Raw genomic sequence first — 13,709 nt, 5'->3', positions numbered from 1 at the left:
TTTAGTTTTTCTTTTTTTAAAAAAAATCAATGCATTGAACATGGCTTTGGCGAAGATGACAAAACCCTGATTTTAAGTAGTGGCACAATATTTTTTTACATTTTGCTTTCCTTTTCTTTTATTTTTTTTAATTGCCATTGTGGCCCAACCTAGCATTTGCAGAGAAGAATGCTGATAGCAAGATTTTCTTTCCTAGCAGAGTTTAGAACCCCCAAGTATTCATTATTACACACATGATGGACAGAGATTTGCATTTATTAACACCAAGTTACACCTGGCACTTCAGCACCCAGGTATTCAGTATCAAAAGATCTTTCCAAAATTCAGTAAAGGAAGTTCCAGGTTTAATATGTAGTGAATACATAGTGCTTTCAGAAGAAATCTTGAAAGCGTTCTAGTAGGAGGTGTCCCTGCCCATCGCAGGGAAGTTGGAACTGGATGATCTTTAAGGTCTCTTCCAACCTAAACTATTCTATGGTTCTTTGGATTACTGAGTCCAAGACCTTCCTATACATAAAGACCAATATTTCTCCCCAATTACCTTATTGTTTCTTGATTCTTGTGAAAGTAGCAACAGAAGACCCCAGAATGACCTCAATGTGACTACTTCATACTAGCTTAGAGGGGGCATATGGTGCATGTGTCTTTTCTTCACACCCAGTTATATAGTTGAATGTAAATAGGTATTAATTAAGAGTATGAAATGGTATATTTCAATTTACATTTTCTACATTTGGAAGAAAACCAAGTCCTGATGAGCCACAAGAAGAGCTGAAAATAAAAACAGAGGACAGCTGGTCTTTCCTTTCAAGTGTGAAAGTGTGAATGTGTTTTATATTGTGCCTCCTAAAAATGAAAAGTTTGACTACATAAAGTGGCCAATATACAAGTGTTACCACCATCACCATGTGTCTGTCGTTTTGGGATTGATCACTGCTGCAGGCCTTTGTACTCTTCTTAATATATCTAATTTCATATTATGTATAAAATATACATAATATATCTAATGGTATATTTATTTTATATAATGTATTTTATATCTGATTTTATTTTATATCTAATTTTATATTTACTTTATATTATTTTATATCTATCTAATATATCTAATTTCATATTTTAGGAAAACATGACTAGAACCCTACAGAGATTTAAGGATGGAAACTGTAGTTAAAAGCTCTGAACAACTTCAGGTGAAAAATATGCACCAAGATGCTTTACTTAGAGACCATAACAGTTCTAAGTTTACATGAAATATCATTTTTAGGGACATAGGAAACTTTGTGCCCTTTGGATTTTGCCAGCAGGTTCAGATGCCCAAGAAGACAAGATATTAAAAAAAATATTAAGCAAGCAAATTTCAAGGCTGAACCAATCTCCACATCACTTTTAACTTGTATCTCCATGAAGCCTATATTGTATGTAGGCTATATAATATTATAAAATGTACAGAATGGTGTTAAAAATGTGCATGAGACAGAGGATCAACATTCCTCTGGATGTTTTCCTTTGGAAAACCAAGAGATGTATTGTTTAGCCTTAAATGATGTCACAGACCAAGCTTATATGACTTATAAATTTATTATATAACTGCATGGAAAGTTAAAAGACTGGTACAATGACCAAGGCTGAAATTCAACCCTATGCAGAGGAACTAGTGCAAGGTTCATACACTACTGAGTTACTACTAAAGCACTGCTTCCAAACAAGCAATAAACAGACCAAAACATAAAGTATCAGTGGTGCTAACAGTAATGATAAGAGGAACTTCTAGAAAAAATAGCTCAGGGAATTCTCCTAGAAAAAAATTCATTCCCAGGGTTTAGGTCTGGATACTAACTGCAAGAAGCATTCTCCTCAATGTTTTTCTGAATTTAAGTGTAGAAATAGATTGTTATCTTAAGAAGCTGCTTTGAAGGGTGAAGTTTTGAGAGAGAGAGGTATCAAAACTCTGGAGGTTCAAGGAACAACTACAACATGATATTCAGTAAGTGTCTTCAACACCAAGACAAACCTGTATTACAGATAACTCTGTAGCACTTTACAAAATGTACAGTATATATATTACATGCATATAAAACAGTATTATTTCAATCACTGAGTTCTTCCTCATCACTGAAATAAGCACTTTTCTTAATCCGTGGACGTTTTGAATCATCTGAAATTGAAGATTCCCCTGCAGTCTGCGTCCATCTTTGTTGCTCTTCCTCAATTTTGGCTTGCTACAATGAAAGAAGGAAAAGTATTAGCCAGGATTAAGAAAAATTAAGATGGACTACAAATAATAATGCTAATTATTAATATGCACTGAGTTATCTCATAAGTGAAAGAATTCAAGTGATTTATCTCTATTTCCAGATAAAATGTGCAATGAATGCACTAGAAAACAATTCTCAATTAGTTCTCCTGTGCAAACAGTAAATCTTCTGCACCAATGCAGGCTGCATATAATACCCTCTATTTTCCAAAGAGAGGAACTTTGCACATGGCAAACCTGCAGAGCTATAGAGAAGCTTAAATCTGAAGCAAAGAATGCATCGTGGTTTAAATCGGCATTATTCAATCAGCTTTGTTCCACTAATAAATATTCTATCTGCTATTTTTCACAGTCATTCATTCTGGGAAAGAATGTGTTCAGGGATGTAAAGGTTATTCAGCTAAAGGTTTAAACAGATGCTTCCTATTTTTATGGGGAAAGATGCTATCCCAGTTAAAATCTTTGGATAGTGAGATAAATGGGAATGTTTCCTGTCTTGTTTACATTTATAGTTCCAATCATGAAGTTTTCTAAGGGTGGAGAGAATAATTGTGCAAATTTGCATCATTATTTTGGACTGCATTGTGTAAAAATTTTGCGCTCATTACAGTCATATTCAGGACAAAGTTATCTTAGAAGCTCTGATGTTTTTTTCAGGGCAAAAACTGAGGACTAGGGAGTCATGAAATTTGAACATCAAGTCAAGCTTGTTCTGTGTAGGGAAGCAAAAACCTGCAAAGAGGTATTAAAGAAGACAGTAATACAGCTGCCAGACTACTTATCTACATAAAAAAATTCATTAAGTATGTTTTGAGAGAAAAGTTCTATTAGAGAACATGATGGACTGCATTATGCAAGAGAATAGCTCCAGAAATAGATGTTTTTCAAGGACAGCCTTGTGAGTGAGGACATAGAGGTACCTGGTCATTTATATGACTAATTTTCTAGCTCTTCAGTGAACAGATTTAAGAGGGATCTGTGAACTAAAAACTTAAAAAGAGCATCACAGCAGAGATGACAGGAGACTATTCAGCAAAGGAGCTTGAAGGAAAGAAGGAACTGCAATGCGAAAACCCAGTAGCAATGAAATAGTAAAAAAAAAACCCAAGAACCCTCAGCCCAAAAGAATGAACATCACTGCAATATGAAGAAACCAGCTACAGTCACCAACTACTGTCAGACAAGATTGCCGTAAGTGCTAATAAATAATAAATACATGATGCTTCAATTTTGTACCTGAAAAGCTATGGCTTGGCTGAGGCTATCTAGAGCAGGATCTTCTCCTTCCTCTTCGCTTTCGTCTTCCTCCTCACTTCATTGTGCATAGTGAGAAAAAAAATAATCTTTATTTTTAGCATTCAGTATGAAAAAAAATGCCTAGAAGTACTATCAACATATAAATAACTATACATACATTTCCTCTGGCTCAACTATTTTCTTTCTCTTCTTCTTTTCTTTTTTTTTTGGTGGCTCCCGCTCCCCTAGCATATTTTTGGGACAAGCATAACTTAAGTGTCCTGCTTCCTTGAAGAAAAAGAAACATTGCTTAACAGAAACCATTACAAACAACTAAATGGTGAAACATATCATAAGGAAAGTTAATGTAAGACAGCTCACAGAGGAAAAAATGGAAGCAATGGAATGCTGAATTAGCACACAGAAGACAAACTCTTCTCTATAAGCTTGCCATGGAAACAAAGAGATTGGTGGTGATATGCATGTTTAACTGCAAACTGAGAACAAGTTATGAGTAGTAGATTTTACTTGGCTGCTGCAGTAGGTGAATATACTATAGCACAGTTTATGCTCAAGACGATAAAAACCTCAGCATTAACATTTTAAGACATAGGAGTGAGTCAACATTTTTGCTCTCTAAGTGTTCTGAATATAAACCAAGTTTGTATTTGATGTTGAATACTATCCACAACTCCTATGTTGTTATATTAAAGAAAAGTGAGGAATTCCCTAAAATTTAAAATGCACTTATTATAGATAAATATTGGAAGTAACTGTATTTATTTTACCACCAACTATATAATGAACTTCCAAAAATATGGCAAAAAGCTGGTATTTGAAGCAAAGATTATGAGGTTTTAATTCCCAGACAGCTTTATACTGATACTCCTCTCTGCTCACCAGCACATTAAGCAGCTGTTTTGAGCCCATATTTTCCCTTAACCCAAATCCCAAACAAAAGACAAAGGGGTATTATTATTCTTGATAGTTGATAGTATTGACAGAAATAATTATTGTAGCACCATGGGCAGGATTAGCAACAGCCAAGCTGAAGAAAAAAGCTGGAATATAGTAGTTCATTTTTTATTGTACTCACCCCACATTCGTAACACTTGGACTTATCGAAGTAGTTACGTCTGCGAATGAATTCTGCTGCTCTTCCGTTATCAATGGCAATACTTGCTTTTATTACTCTTCCAAACAACTACAGCAAATCGGGAAAAAAAATTAAGTATTTTTGGGCTGTAAACCCAACCCTCCTACCATAACAACACTCCACAATTTACCTGTTTGTTATTAAGTGCCCGAGAACAGTTTTGTGCAGATTCTTTATCCAAAAACAAAATAAAGGCAACCCCTTTGCTCTTCCTGGTGTCTTTGTCTTTCATAATAGTAACTCTGAAAACATATAACCACATGATTGATACACTAAAATTACTCCAGAGACATTTTTTTCTTAAAGATGTCAGCAGCATCTTTGCTTCATTATACAGCAAGAAGGAAATAAACTATATTTAACACAGAAAGGCTCATGAAACAGAAATTCAAAAGCACAGCTAACCAAATCATGTGCTTACAGGTAGAGTGAAAATGATTTTAAAAGGGATGTGAGCTCTTTCTGGACGCAGTATCACTCTTCATTCCTTTAAATGACTTGAAAAACAGAAACATACTTTTAGATTCACAGACTATCTAACTGGAGGGAACTACAAGTACTAAAGGTGAAATTAAAATTCATGAATAATCTTGAGCGTTGTTATCATTGCTGAAAAACACAGTGTATAGAACTGCATCCAATCTGAGAAATGACATGTTTGTGTAGGACCAACCGGCTTAACACGTTCTTAATAGGAAATGGTATGTACATGAAGTATTGTTCTACAAATATCTCCAACTGGAATCCAAGCAGGTCGATGCATATGTTATTTTACATGACATACAAAGTTAAATCTTCAGTCTAGCATTGCAATTAGCTGCTCCAGTAGCACATCGAGAAATTCAACGAAGATTTAGAGCCAATAAAAACGACAGGAAAAAGAATTGCATAAGTAGAAGGGGGAGTGACGCTCAAAACCGGAATTTTTTCAATCTTAACGTCAATTGAATTTAGCCCTAATAAAAAACAAACAGTGTGAAAGAGAATGACAGTCTACATGTACATAAAAATAAATGTGTTAAAAAGTAGGAAATAAACTCCTCCCCATGTCCACCACAGGCAGAACAAGGTTCAGCCATAAGGCAAGCCAAAATTGTAAGAAGTAAGAGGACATTTTAAAAAACAAACAAGCAAGCAAGCAAACAAACAAACAAGCAAACAAACAAAAAACTCTGCTTCAATGCAGAAAGCCCACTAGAGAACCTGTATAAGTAACAAATGACATACATAGTAAAAGGTGTATAAAGTAAAAGCTCAGTTAAGAAAGCTCAATTTTCCTCCAAATCCATGCAGAGCAAGATAGAGCTTAGAACAGTTTTTCTATCAAAGCCTCTTGGACATGCATTCAATTGAATGAAGAGAGTTGAAGTGTCAATAAAACTGATGTTAGAACAATTCTTTTGTCAAGAGTTCCAACAGATCCCTAATATGACTGTGAAGCTTCTAACTGGGATATTGAATGTACCAGTTAATAACACAAGCATAGAAAGAAACAGGTGTGACCAATCTTTAAACAGTCAGCAACTTCTTAGAGCCATAGAAAGGATGATTTCTCACTGAACAAACTGAGCTCAAATTATAATAGTCAGGATATACTGGGACTAGAAATGCAGTATGAAAGAAAAGTCAGCATGAATTGCTGAGTCAAGACATACTTAAAAAAAAGTCTATTAAACTTAATTAAATAAGTTAAAGCCGACCTATATGGCATTGCAAAGCTTTCTGCAAGTGTTTTAAAATCCCTGAACAAAGACTCTACAGAACAGAAATCAAGCTAATATCTGAAAAGACTTTTCTTGGGAATTAATGATTAGTTACAAATAGGAAAACTGATCCTTGTTAGCCTCAATCTCGCAGCGAAACAAGAATACCAGTAGAATCCCATAGTATCTGCACTGTCGGATACTTGTCAGCTCAGCTTGTGAAAGGGCAAATAGGAAACACATTTTGCTGGATGTAGGAAAAAGATCATGTATTTAACACATGGTATTCTGTGACTCTGCATTTGGTTTAAGTCCTAGCAGTGACTAGACAATATCAGGAAAAAATAAGTATCAGGAAGTGAATTTTTTGCAAAATATGTAGGTGGGAGTAAACAGTAACTATGCAGACAGAATTGTGTGTTCCAAATCAGCTACTTTCACATAGGATGCAGCGCAGGAATTCTTCTGCATAGGCATCTGAAAACAGGCATCTCTGTTGTCTATAAATATGTTTATATTTATACGTCTATAAACCATGTTTATGTTTATGTGTCTATAAACCCCTAGGAACTATTAATAGAGGAAAAAAAAGAGACAATGCTGCTCTGACACCTTTAAAATAAGCAATGCATCATACAGCCAATACTTCATGCAGTTCTCATCCTCTTATTGAACAAGTTCAAAAGCAAAGAGTGGGAAACCCCTACCATCAAACACACTGAGTACAAGTACATTACCAAAAGATAGCAGGGAGGTCAGAAGTGTCAAGTATATGGATAAGAGGCCCCTTGATGGATATTAAACACCAGCATTACCTTTCCTCAGGACTTTTCTAAATTGGTAGTTCAGCAATCAAATCAACTGTGTCGCACATCTCACCCTGGAAACAAGACTGTAGGTATGCAGTTGTATTTGCCACTCCACGTCTGCCAGAGCCCTACATAAGGTCTTCCCTCTCAGTTAATTTAAAATTATGCTTTTTATAAGTTGTAGTTTGGCTTTTCCTTCTACTTGTCACTTGAAATACAATCCTGGCTTCACAAAGTTTGAATTTAGCTCTATATCTCACAGATCATCACAGCATCTACTAGAAGTTAGAGTTGGTATTTGCTGGTGTAGGGTTAAAAACTGAAGTCTTGAGTATCCTTACTCTGATCAGCTAAAAAAATGCAGAAACAAAACAAAACAGCAAGTTCATTACTGTGGCATTTATTCCTGTCATTTGAACACAGATGTAGGTATTCACAAGTACTGTTCATGAGTATGCCACATACTAAAAGTCATTACTCTGCTACCTTATGTCTAATCTTAAATATAGTACTAAGCAGTCAAAATCAAGTAGCTCTAGAACCACAAATGGAGGAATTGTACATTGCGATTGTGGGAACTATGACATCTAGTTCACATGCGCAGAAGCTCCCGCTTTTACACTTACTCGTGTCCCAGGTGGTGTTTGGAGGAAGAGGAACAATACTTACTAGAAGAATATTGTTTTAATTATGTCAGAGGAAAGACGACTGGTATAGAACAACATTCCACTTTCTCTTAAGAAGTGGTTAGAAAAACCTGTGCCCAACAGAAACATTATTTGATTATGTCTGTAACTGCAAGAACTTCTAGTTGTCAATTAAATTCATACTTTATTAAAAATGAATAGGACTTCAATAGTCCCACATTCATACTTAAATTATCAAAGGCACAAGGCTTTCAAGTGAAGCCAAGACATTAAATATTTAAAACAAAAACCGCAAAAATAGCAGGCCATATTAGGTCACTTACTTGACAACTTTCCCATACTTTGAAAATATCTGAAACATAAAACGAAATAAAAAACTTAACAATAGACAATTGCATTTTGTCAGTAACAAATTTACAAAGACAAATTTTTCTAAGTAAAGAGATTTATATCAACATTGTAATTACACTCAAAATCATTATCGACAACTTTAATCTGCACAATGCAACTCTTAAAAACTTACCCTGTACAAATCGTTGTTTGTCAAAGCAAAGGGCAAATTGGATACATACACGGTGCTTTTGCTTGGTGCCAATCCACCACTCATTTTTCTGATGAAAGGAGAAAGCGAGAAGAGTTAAACTGTATTCAACAGAGCAATCAATCATGAAATACTTGTAAGACCTTTTAAAAGTTGTTTTTCAAACCTAGAGCAGGCCGTCATGATAAAGATGATGAAAAGGAAATGAAAGCTGTGCTCTTCTGCATCTTAAATGAAATTAGCGTATGCCTTCATGCGCTACAGAAGGCATACATTCCTCCCCTGGATCCAAAGTATACTTTTGCTTTATGCAAGTCAATTTGTAAGTCATGACAAAACAGACATGTTAGTGTATTTATGGTAAGCCTCTGCCAATCTGTGCAGTAAGGAGAGGTTTAGGTTCAGAAAGAAACAAGTTATCTCCATTTATTAGAAATTCTGGCCAATATGTGAAATTAATGACCTTTGTTCAAGTAGCTGCAAGTTCTGTTTCTTTATACAAGTTACAGTTCAGCTGCATTCAACATAGAATAAACCACATTGAGTTGTGGAGGGGAGCTTCCCTAAAGCAGAGTCCTAATTATTGGAAGGAAAAAAGTACCGCATTTGCTTTAAAATGTACCTCAGCTACTAAAACAGGAAGCAATTCCTTTTGTATCTGACTTCTACGCTGCCCTGGAACTGCAAGTGTCCAGAGTTGATCACAGACAACATCTTCCCTAGAGGCATTCCCCCCTCCTTCTCCCCATTAAGCAGCTCTGTACTGGCAGGAACCAGGGAAATCTCAAAGCCTTTTTAACTTCCAATCTCTTTTAAGCTCTTGAAATTATGTAGGCAAGAATATGCCTAGAAACAAGGAATAAATTAAAAAAGTTGTTATAAAGTTGTTGTAACTGCATGTGCATCATCCGGTAAAGAGTAACAAAACTAATGTGAAAAAGAACATCTGAACGTTTTCCAAAATTTTAAGTGGTGCTGAAGTCTGTGCAATACACTTCTCTTTGATCCATTCTGTAGCCATGGCTTGGTCCAAGAGCTAAGAGGGTAAAATTTAAAGTCAGAATAAAGCACAGCTCTTACGAGATGGCACACCAAATAGTACAGCAAAACTGTTCCCTACATGGCCCAATTACTACCTACTTATCCAGTTTCCTACAGCCTTATTCTGGTTTCTTGGCATCTCTAGACAATTCCTAACTGAGGATCATTTTAAATATACAGACAAAAGGATGAAGAGATAAAAGCAACTGAAGTATTAAAAAATCAACATCTGTGGTCCCATCCGTACTGAAACACAGTTTCTTAGGGGATTTTTCAGGTAGTGAGTCTGAGCAGATTGCTTGGCCAAGCGCCAACAAAGTAAGTAATATCACACCCTAATTCCGCTGTGGTTATTTTCTGGCATTTCATGATTCAGTCATCTGAAGACCTGATATTCCCAGTAGACACTGATTATCCAAGTGTTTTGCTTCTCTTCCTTGATATGCTTACTGTATCACAGTTCATCGGAGTGGCATTTTCAAGTGACTGAACTCTCAGGTTTTTCTCGTTCAGAGACTGTTTTTTGGCATAAGCAGAAATGGCAACATAAAGGTTAAGCAAATGAAAACAGAATAAATTTGCAATAAAGGCCACACACTGCATCTGGTGTTACACAGACTGGATTCATTATCCCAAATTCCTTGCTGCTTGGCATTAGTATCCTTGACAAGCCTAACCAGACCAACTTGGCAACGAGCCATGCAAATAGATGGCCCAAATTACAGTTATCCAGATGTACAATGGATTCAAAGGATATGGTAGGAGCTACCTTAGTGCTACATTATGGTATGTTGCCAATGCTAATACACTGACTGCAACAGCAGAGGAGAAAACAGCAATGGTGAACCTCAGGTGGCTGTAGACAGCAATTTGCATAAAAGATAGGAGAAGCTTGAGCACCTTGTAACAGAGACCAAGCATGCCTCAAATAAATGAACAGACGCCAGTTAGGATGGCATGACTGGAGAGCACTCAGCTTGTGTATTCTGCAACAACACATGCAAACCTCCAAAAAGAAGGTGATATGTCATGTGAAGATTACTACAGGCCTAATACTTTGGTCGATAGGAAATTATTAATGATGGCAAGCTACAGAATTGCCATTTCCAGCTGTACGCTACTTCTTCCAGAAGCAAGCTGAAGAAGTGGCACTCTGGAGCACTGGCTGCCAGACAGCTGAGGCTGAGCTTTGCCTCTAGTTCTCTGGACAAATTTAAGCGAAACAGTCTTGCTGCTCTCACTGCCCAAATATTTGTATTGTTTAGGACTGTTATGCAAGGATTTCTTACTTTTCATATCTGACTCGCCAGACAGGCATAATTTTAATAAAAGAGAAAGTACAGTAACTTTAAGGCTATTACCATGCTCATCTTCAAGATGGCAAAGGTTCAAATCTGCCATTCCAGGAATGAGTATTTCTCCAGATCTGCAGGAGGACTTTCTGTCCTAAATATTAAAGAGTCATTGGAATAGTTTATAAACATCTTATATTAAGCCAGCAGACACACTCAGGCTTGTACAATGACAACATTTGGACTGTTCACCTATCTACTCAAAAGCCTGATTGTCCTTACTATAGTCTCCCGCAGAACACTCAAAAATAATCTTCTACCAAACCCACTCTGTCATAAAGCTTAAGCATGTCAAAATGCAGTCTTCTGGTTATCTGTTGTGAATACAGTGGTATAAATGCAACTTTAGATCCAACTACTGGTACATTTTTTCTGCTCCCATAAACGTTATCAAAACAACACATGTCAATTTGAACTCTGCTATAACCAAACTATTAGCCTTTTTTTCTTTTTCTTTTTAAATCACCATGAAGCCCCTGTGGGGATGCCAAGTGCCAGCACCACATGAACAATAACTTCCCTCCTGTCCTTACTTCCCCTTTCATTTATGGATGCCAACCTTGCCATATCAGCTTCACATTTACTGGTTTGACATTTTCCAGCCAGGGAGTTGAGGTAAAGAAAGCCAATTCCTGCTTTAAGCTAATTCTCTAGATGAGACACATCCGGAGGCCCATCGTTACAAAGCTCAGCATCCTCTTCCATCAGGTGCTTTCTAACTTCATAGAACTGTCCAATACAAGTTTAACATTTTCTTCACATTCTTTCTCCTCGATCACCAGTTTCTCTGCTTTATAGGTTTTCACTTCACAGGCTGACAAAAACATCAGAACCCAACACCTGAGCTTTCTACTTTTTTACTAGCTGCAGGGTCCTCACCTGAGAATCATGTACAACCTGGCTTCTACATCCCCAACAAACTAAAACATTCCTGCTTTATCATTTTTATATATTAACTTTTCACCTATTAACTTCTAGTACCAAGTTGCCTCTCATTACAATGATTTCTTGAATTCAATTGTTTTTGTCTTTTCCAACAACTTCAATTAAAAGAAACCACTCTTTGCCATGAGCCACCTGTCAGTAATGACTAAGCTTCCTTCAAAATACACTGGGTACTTCAGAATGTTTTGCTTGAATCCAATACACTTAATACAGCATACATCACTCATGTTGAGAACATCACGAGAGGACAATCATTAATTTCAGTAATTGGCTTTTCTACTCTGTCCCAGAATACATAAGGACACCACCAAAACAGTTCAGATATGTCTGAAGCATCAAGTCGAATTTGAATTTACTAAAATTTTCACAACTTAACTTCAACATTTCAACTTAAACACAAACATGTTTGTTTGTTTGTTTGTTTTCAAGTGCACAGCAGCATGGTCAGATTTGTGACTTAAGCAATCAGGTATGTATAAATGATTAGTGGGCAAGTTACTCAAGGTACACTCATCAAGGCCAACTAATTTCAGTTCTTCTAGCTTAACCCTTAAACCATCATATTTTATTTCTAGTTTAACATTATCAACAGAGTTTTGACCCAAATCAACAAATGGTTAGTTATGGCAGGAGCTCAGCTCATCCTATAAACAAAAGTCTGTGGCAAAGGAGGAAACTGGTCCCATGTTCTCTCTGGTCCCAGATAAGAGTACAAATCTCGCTGTACTTACTTCCTACACAAGATGGATGTAATAAACTGTCAGGTAGAATCTGTTTTGTCTGCATACAATCACTTAAATATTACAAAGCAAATACTAAATAGGATCAGAACTAGGTAAATGAAGAAAGAGTGCAAGAGTCTTTCAATCTGCCCAGGCCAAAGACACACAAGAAAGGGATCCATGGTCTGAAAGAAAATACTCTTATGTACCAAACCAACCACAAAAGCTTTGGGTCAATGAGAGTAGGCAACCAGGCTGCCAGCAGGAACTACATTAAGAGCTTTAACAACAATTTCCTTTTAGATGCATTTCTATCACAGCCAAGATGTGAGAAGAGTTGGTTGGTTCAGTCTGATCTGGTCTCACCCAGAACTTCACCCAGAGGGGCAGATCCAGGTAACTCCCCTTGGGGTCCTCCTTCTTCCTAAACTCTCAGCTGAGACAAGCAATTCCATTTCCTTTAGCACTGAGTTCAGCTCCAAAGTCCTCAGTACAGAAAGAGCACTCATCTGTTAGAGCGAGTCCAGAGGAGGGCCACAAAGATGATCAGACAACTGGAGCACCTCCCACGTGAGGACAAGCTGAGAGAGTTGGGGTTGCTCAGCCTGGAGAAGAGAAGGCTCCGGGGAGGCCTTATAGCAGATCTAGCACTTAAAGGGGGCCTACAGGAAAGCTAGGGAGGGGCTCTTTATCAGAGAGCGCAGGGACAGGACAAGGGGCAATGGTCTTAGGCTGAAATAGGGCAAGTTTACATTAGACATTAGAAAGAAGTTTTTTCTGTGAGCGTGGTGAGGCCCTGGCCCAGGTTGCCCAGGAAAGGTGCGGACGCCTCCGCCTTGTAAGCGCTCTAGGCCAGGCTGGATGGGGGCCTTGCCCGCGGCGGGGGGTGGAACTGGAAGATCTTCACGGTCCTTTCCAACCCAAACCACTCTATGCTTTCAGAGCTCAGCAGCCGCACACCCAGACCAACCACGAGCGCTGCCGGCTCATCAGGAGCCTCCCGGCGCCCGGTTACAGCCTGTCGGCGACACCACCCGCCGGTGCCACCCCTCCCGCCCGGCCCAAGCCCCCCCCACCGCGTGGACACCGGAGCCGAGCCGAGCCAAGCGCCCTCCCTGCCCCTACAAGAGCCCCGGGTGGCGGCCCCGCGTACCGGTGGCGGCGGGGCTCAGCGGCCGCCCATGGTGCGGCGCCGGGACACGGGACTCCCGGCGCTTCCGGGCAGCGCGGCCAATGGCGGTGGGAGGCGGGCACTTCCGGCGGCGCGCGGGGAGCGCCGGAAGCGGCGGGACGAGGGTGAGCG

The 13,709-nt window shown here is 38.2% G+C and overlaps 2 protein-coding genes across 4 annotated transcripts in view; one reads left to right on the top strand and one right to left on the bottom strand.

The window, feature by feature from the left end:
• Positions 1 to 1,559: 1,559 nt before the first annotated feature.
• On the bottom strand, positions 1,560 to 13,683 carry ZCRB1 (zinc finger CCHC-type and RNA binding motif containing 1). 3 transcript variants are annotated; one of them, XM_054054888.1, is made up of 8 exons: positions 13,560 to 13,683; positions 8,329 to 8,416; positions 8,129 to 8,157; positions 4,777 to 4,888; positions 4,587 to 4,694; positions 3,669 to 3,778; positions 3,491 to 3,566; positions 1,560 to 2,219 (listed from the first exon to the last, which is right to left on the bottom strand). In XM_054054888.1, the coding sequence occupies exons 2-8, from the start codon at positions 8,410 to 8,412 to the stop codon at positions 2,088 to 2,090; spliced, it is 651 nt and encodes a 216-aa protein (XP_053910863.1). In that variant the 5' UTR covers positions 8,413 to 8,416; positions 13,560 to 13,683; the 3' UTR covers positions 1,560 to 2,087. The 3 variants fall into 3 exon arrangements, with proteins under 3 accessions (XP_053910863.1, XP_053910872.1, XP_053910879.1); XM_054054897.1 differs by lacking the exon at positions 13,560 to 13,683 and adding an exon at positions 10,749 to 10,806; XM_054054904.1 differs by lacking the exon at positions 13,560 to 13,683 and adding an exon at positions 7,828 to 7,915 and having other exon boundaries at positions 8,329 to 8,417.
• Positions 13,673 to 13,709, top strand: part of PPHLN1 (periphilin 1) — a 75,091-nt gene continuing 75,054 nt past the window's right edge. Inside the window, exon 1 of the mRNA XM_054054825.1 lies at positions 13,673 to 13,702. The gene's annotated coding sequence lies outside the window, so the exon portion shown is untranslated. The remainder of the gene's footprint in view (positions 13,703 to 13,709) is intronic.

Source organism: Cuculus canorus, chromosome 1 (genome assembly GCF_017976375.1).
Source record: "Cuculus canorus isolate bCucCan1 chromosome 1, bCucCan1.pri, whole genome shotgun sequence".
NCBI classification, from domain to species: Eukaryota; Metazoa; Chordata; class Aves; order Cuculiformes; family Cuculidae; genus Cuculus; species Cuculus canorus.
Note: the sequence above shows the minus strand (reverse complement) of the source record. Positions and strands in the feature narration are given on the sequence as shown.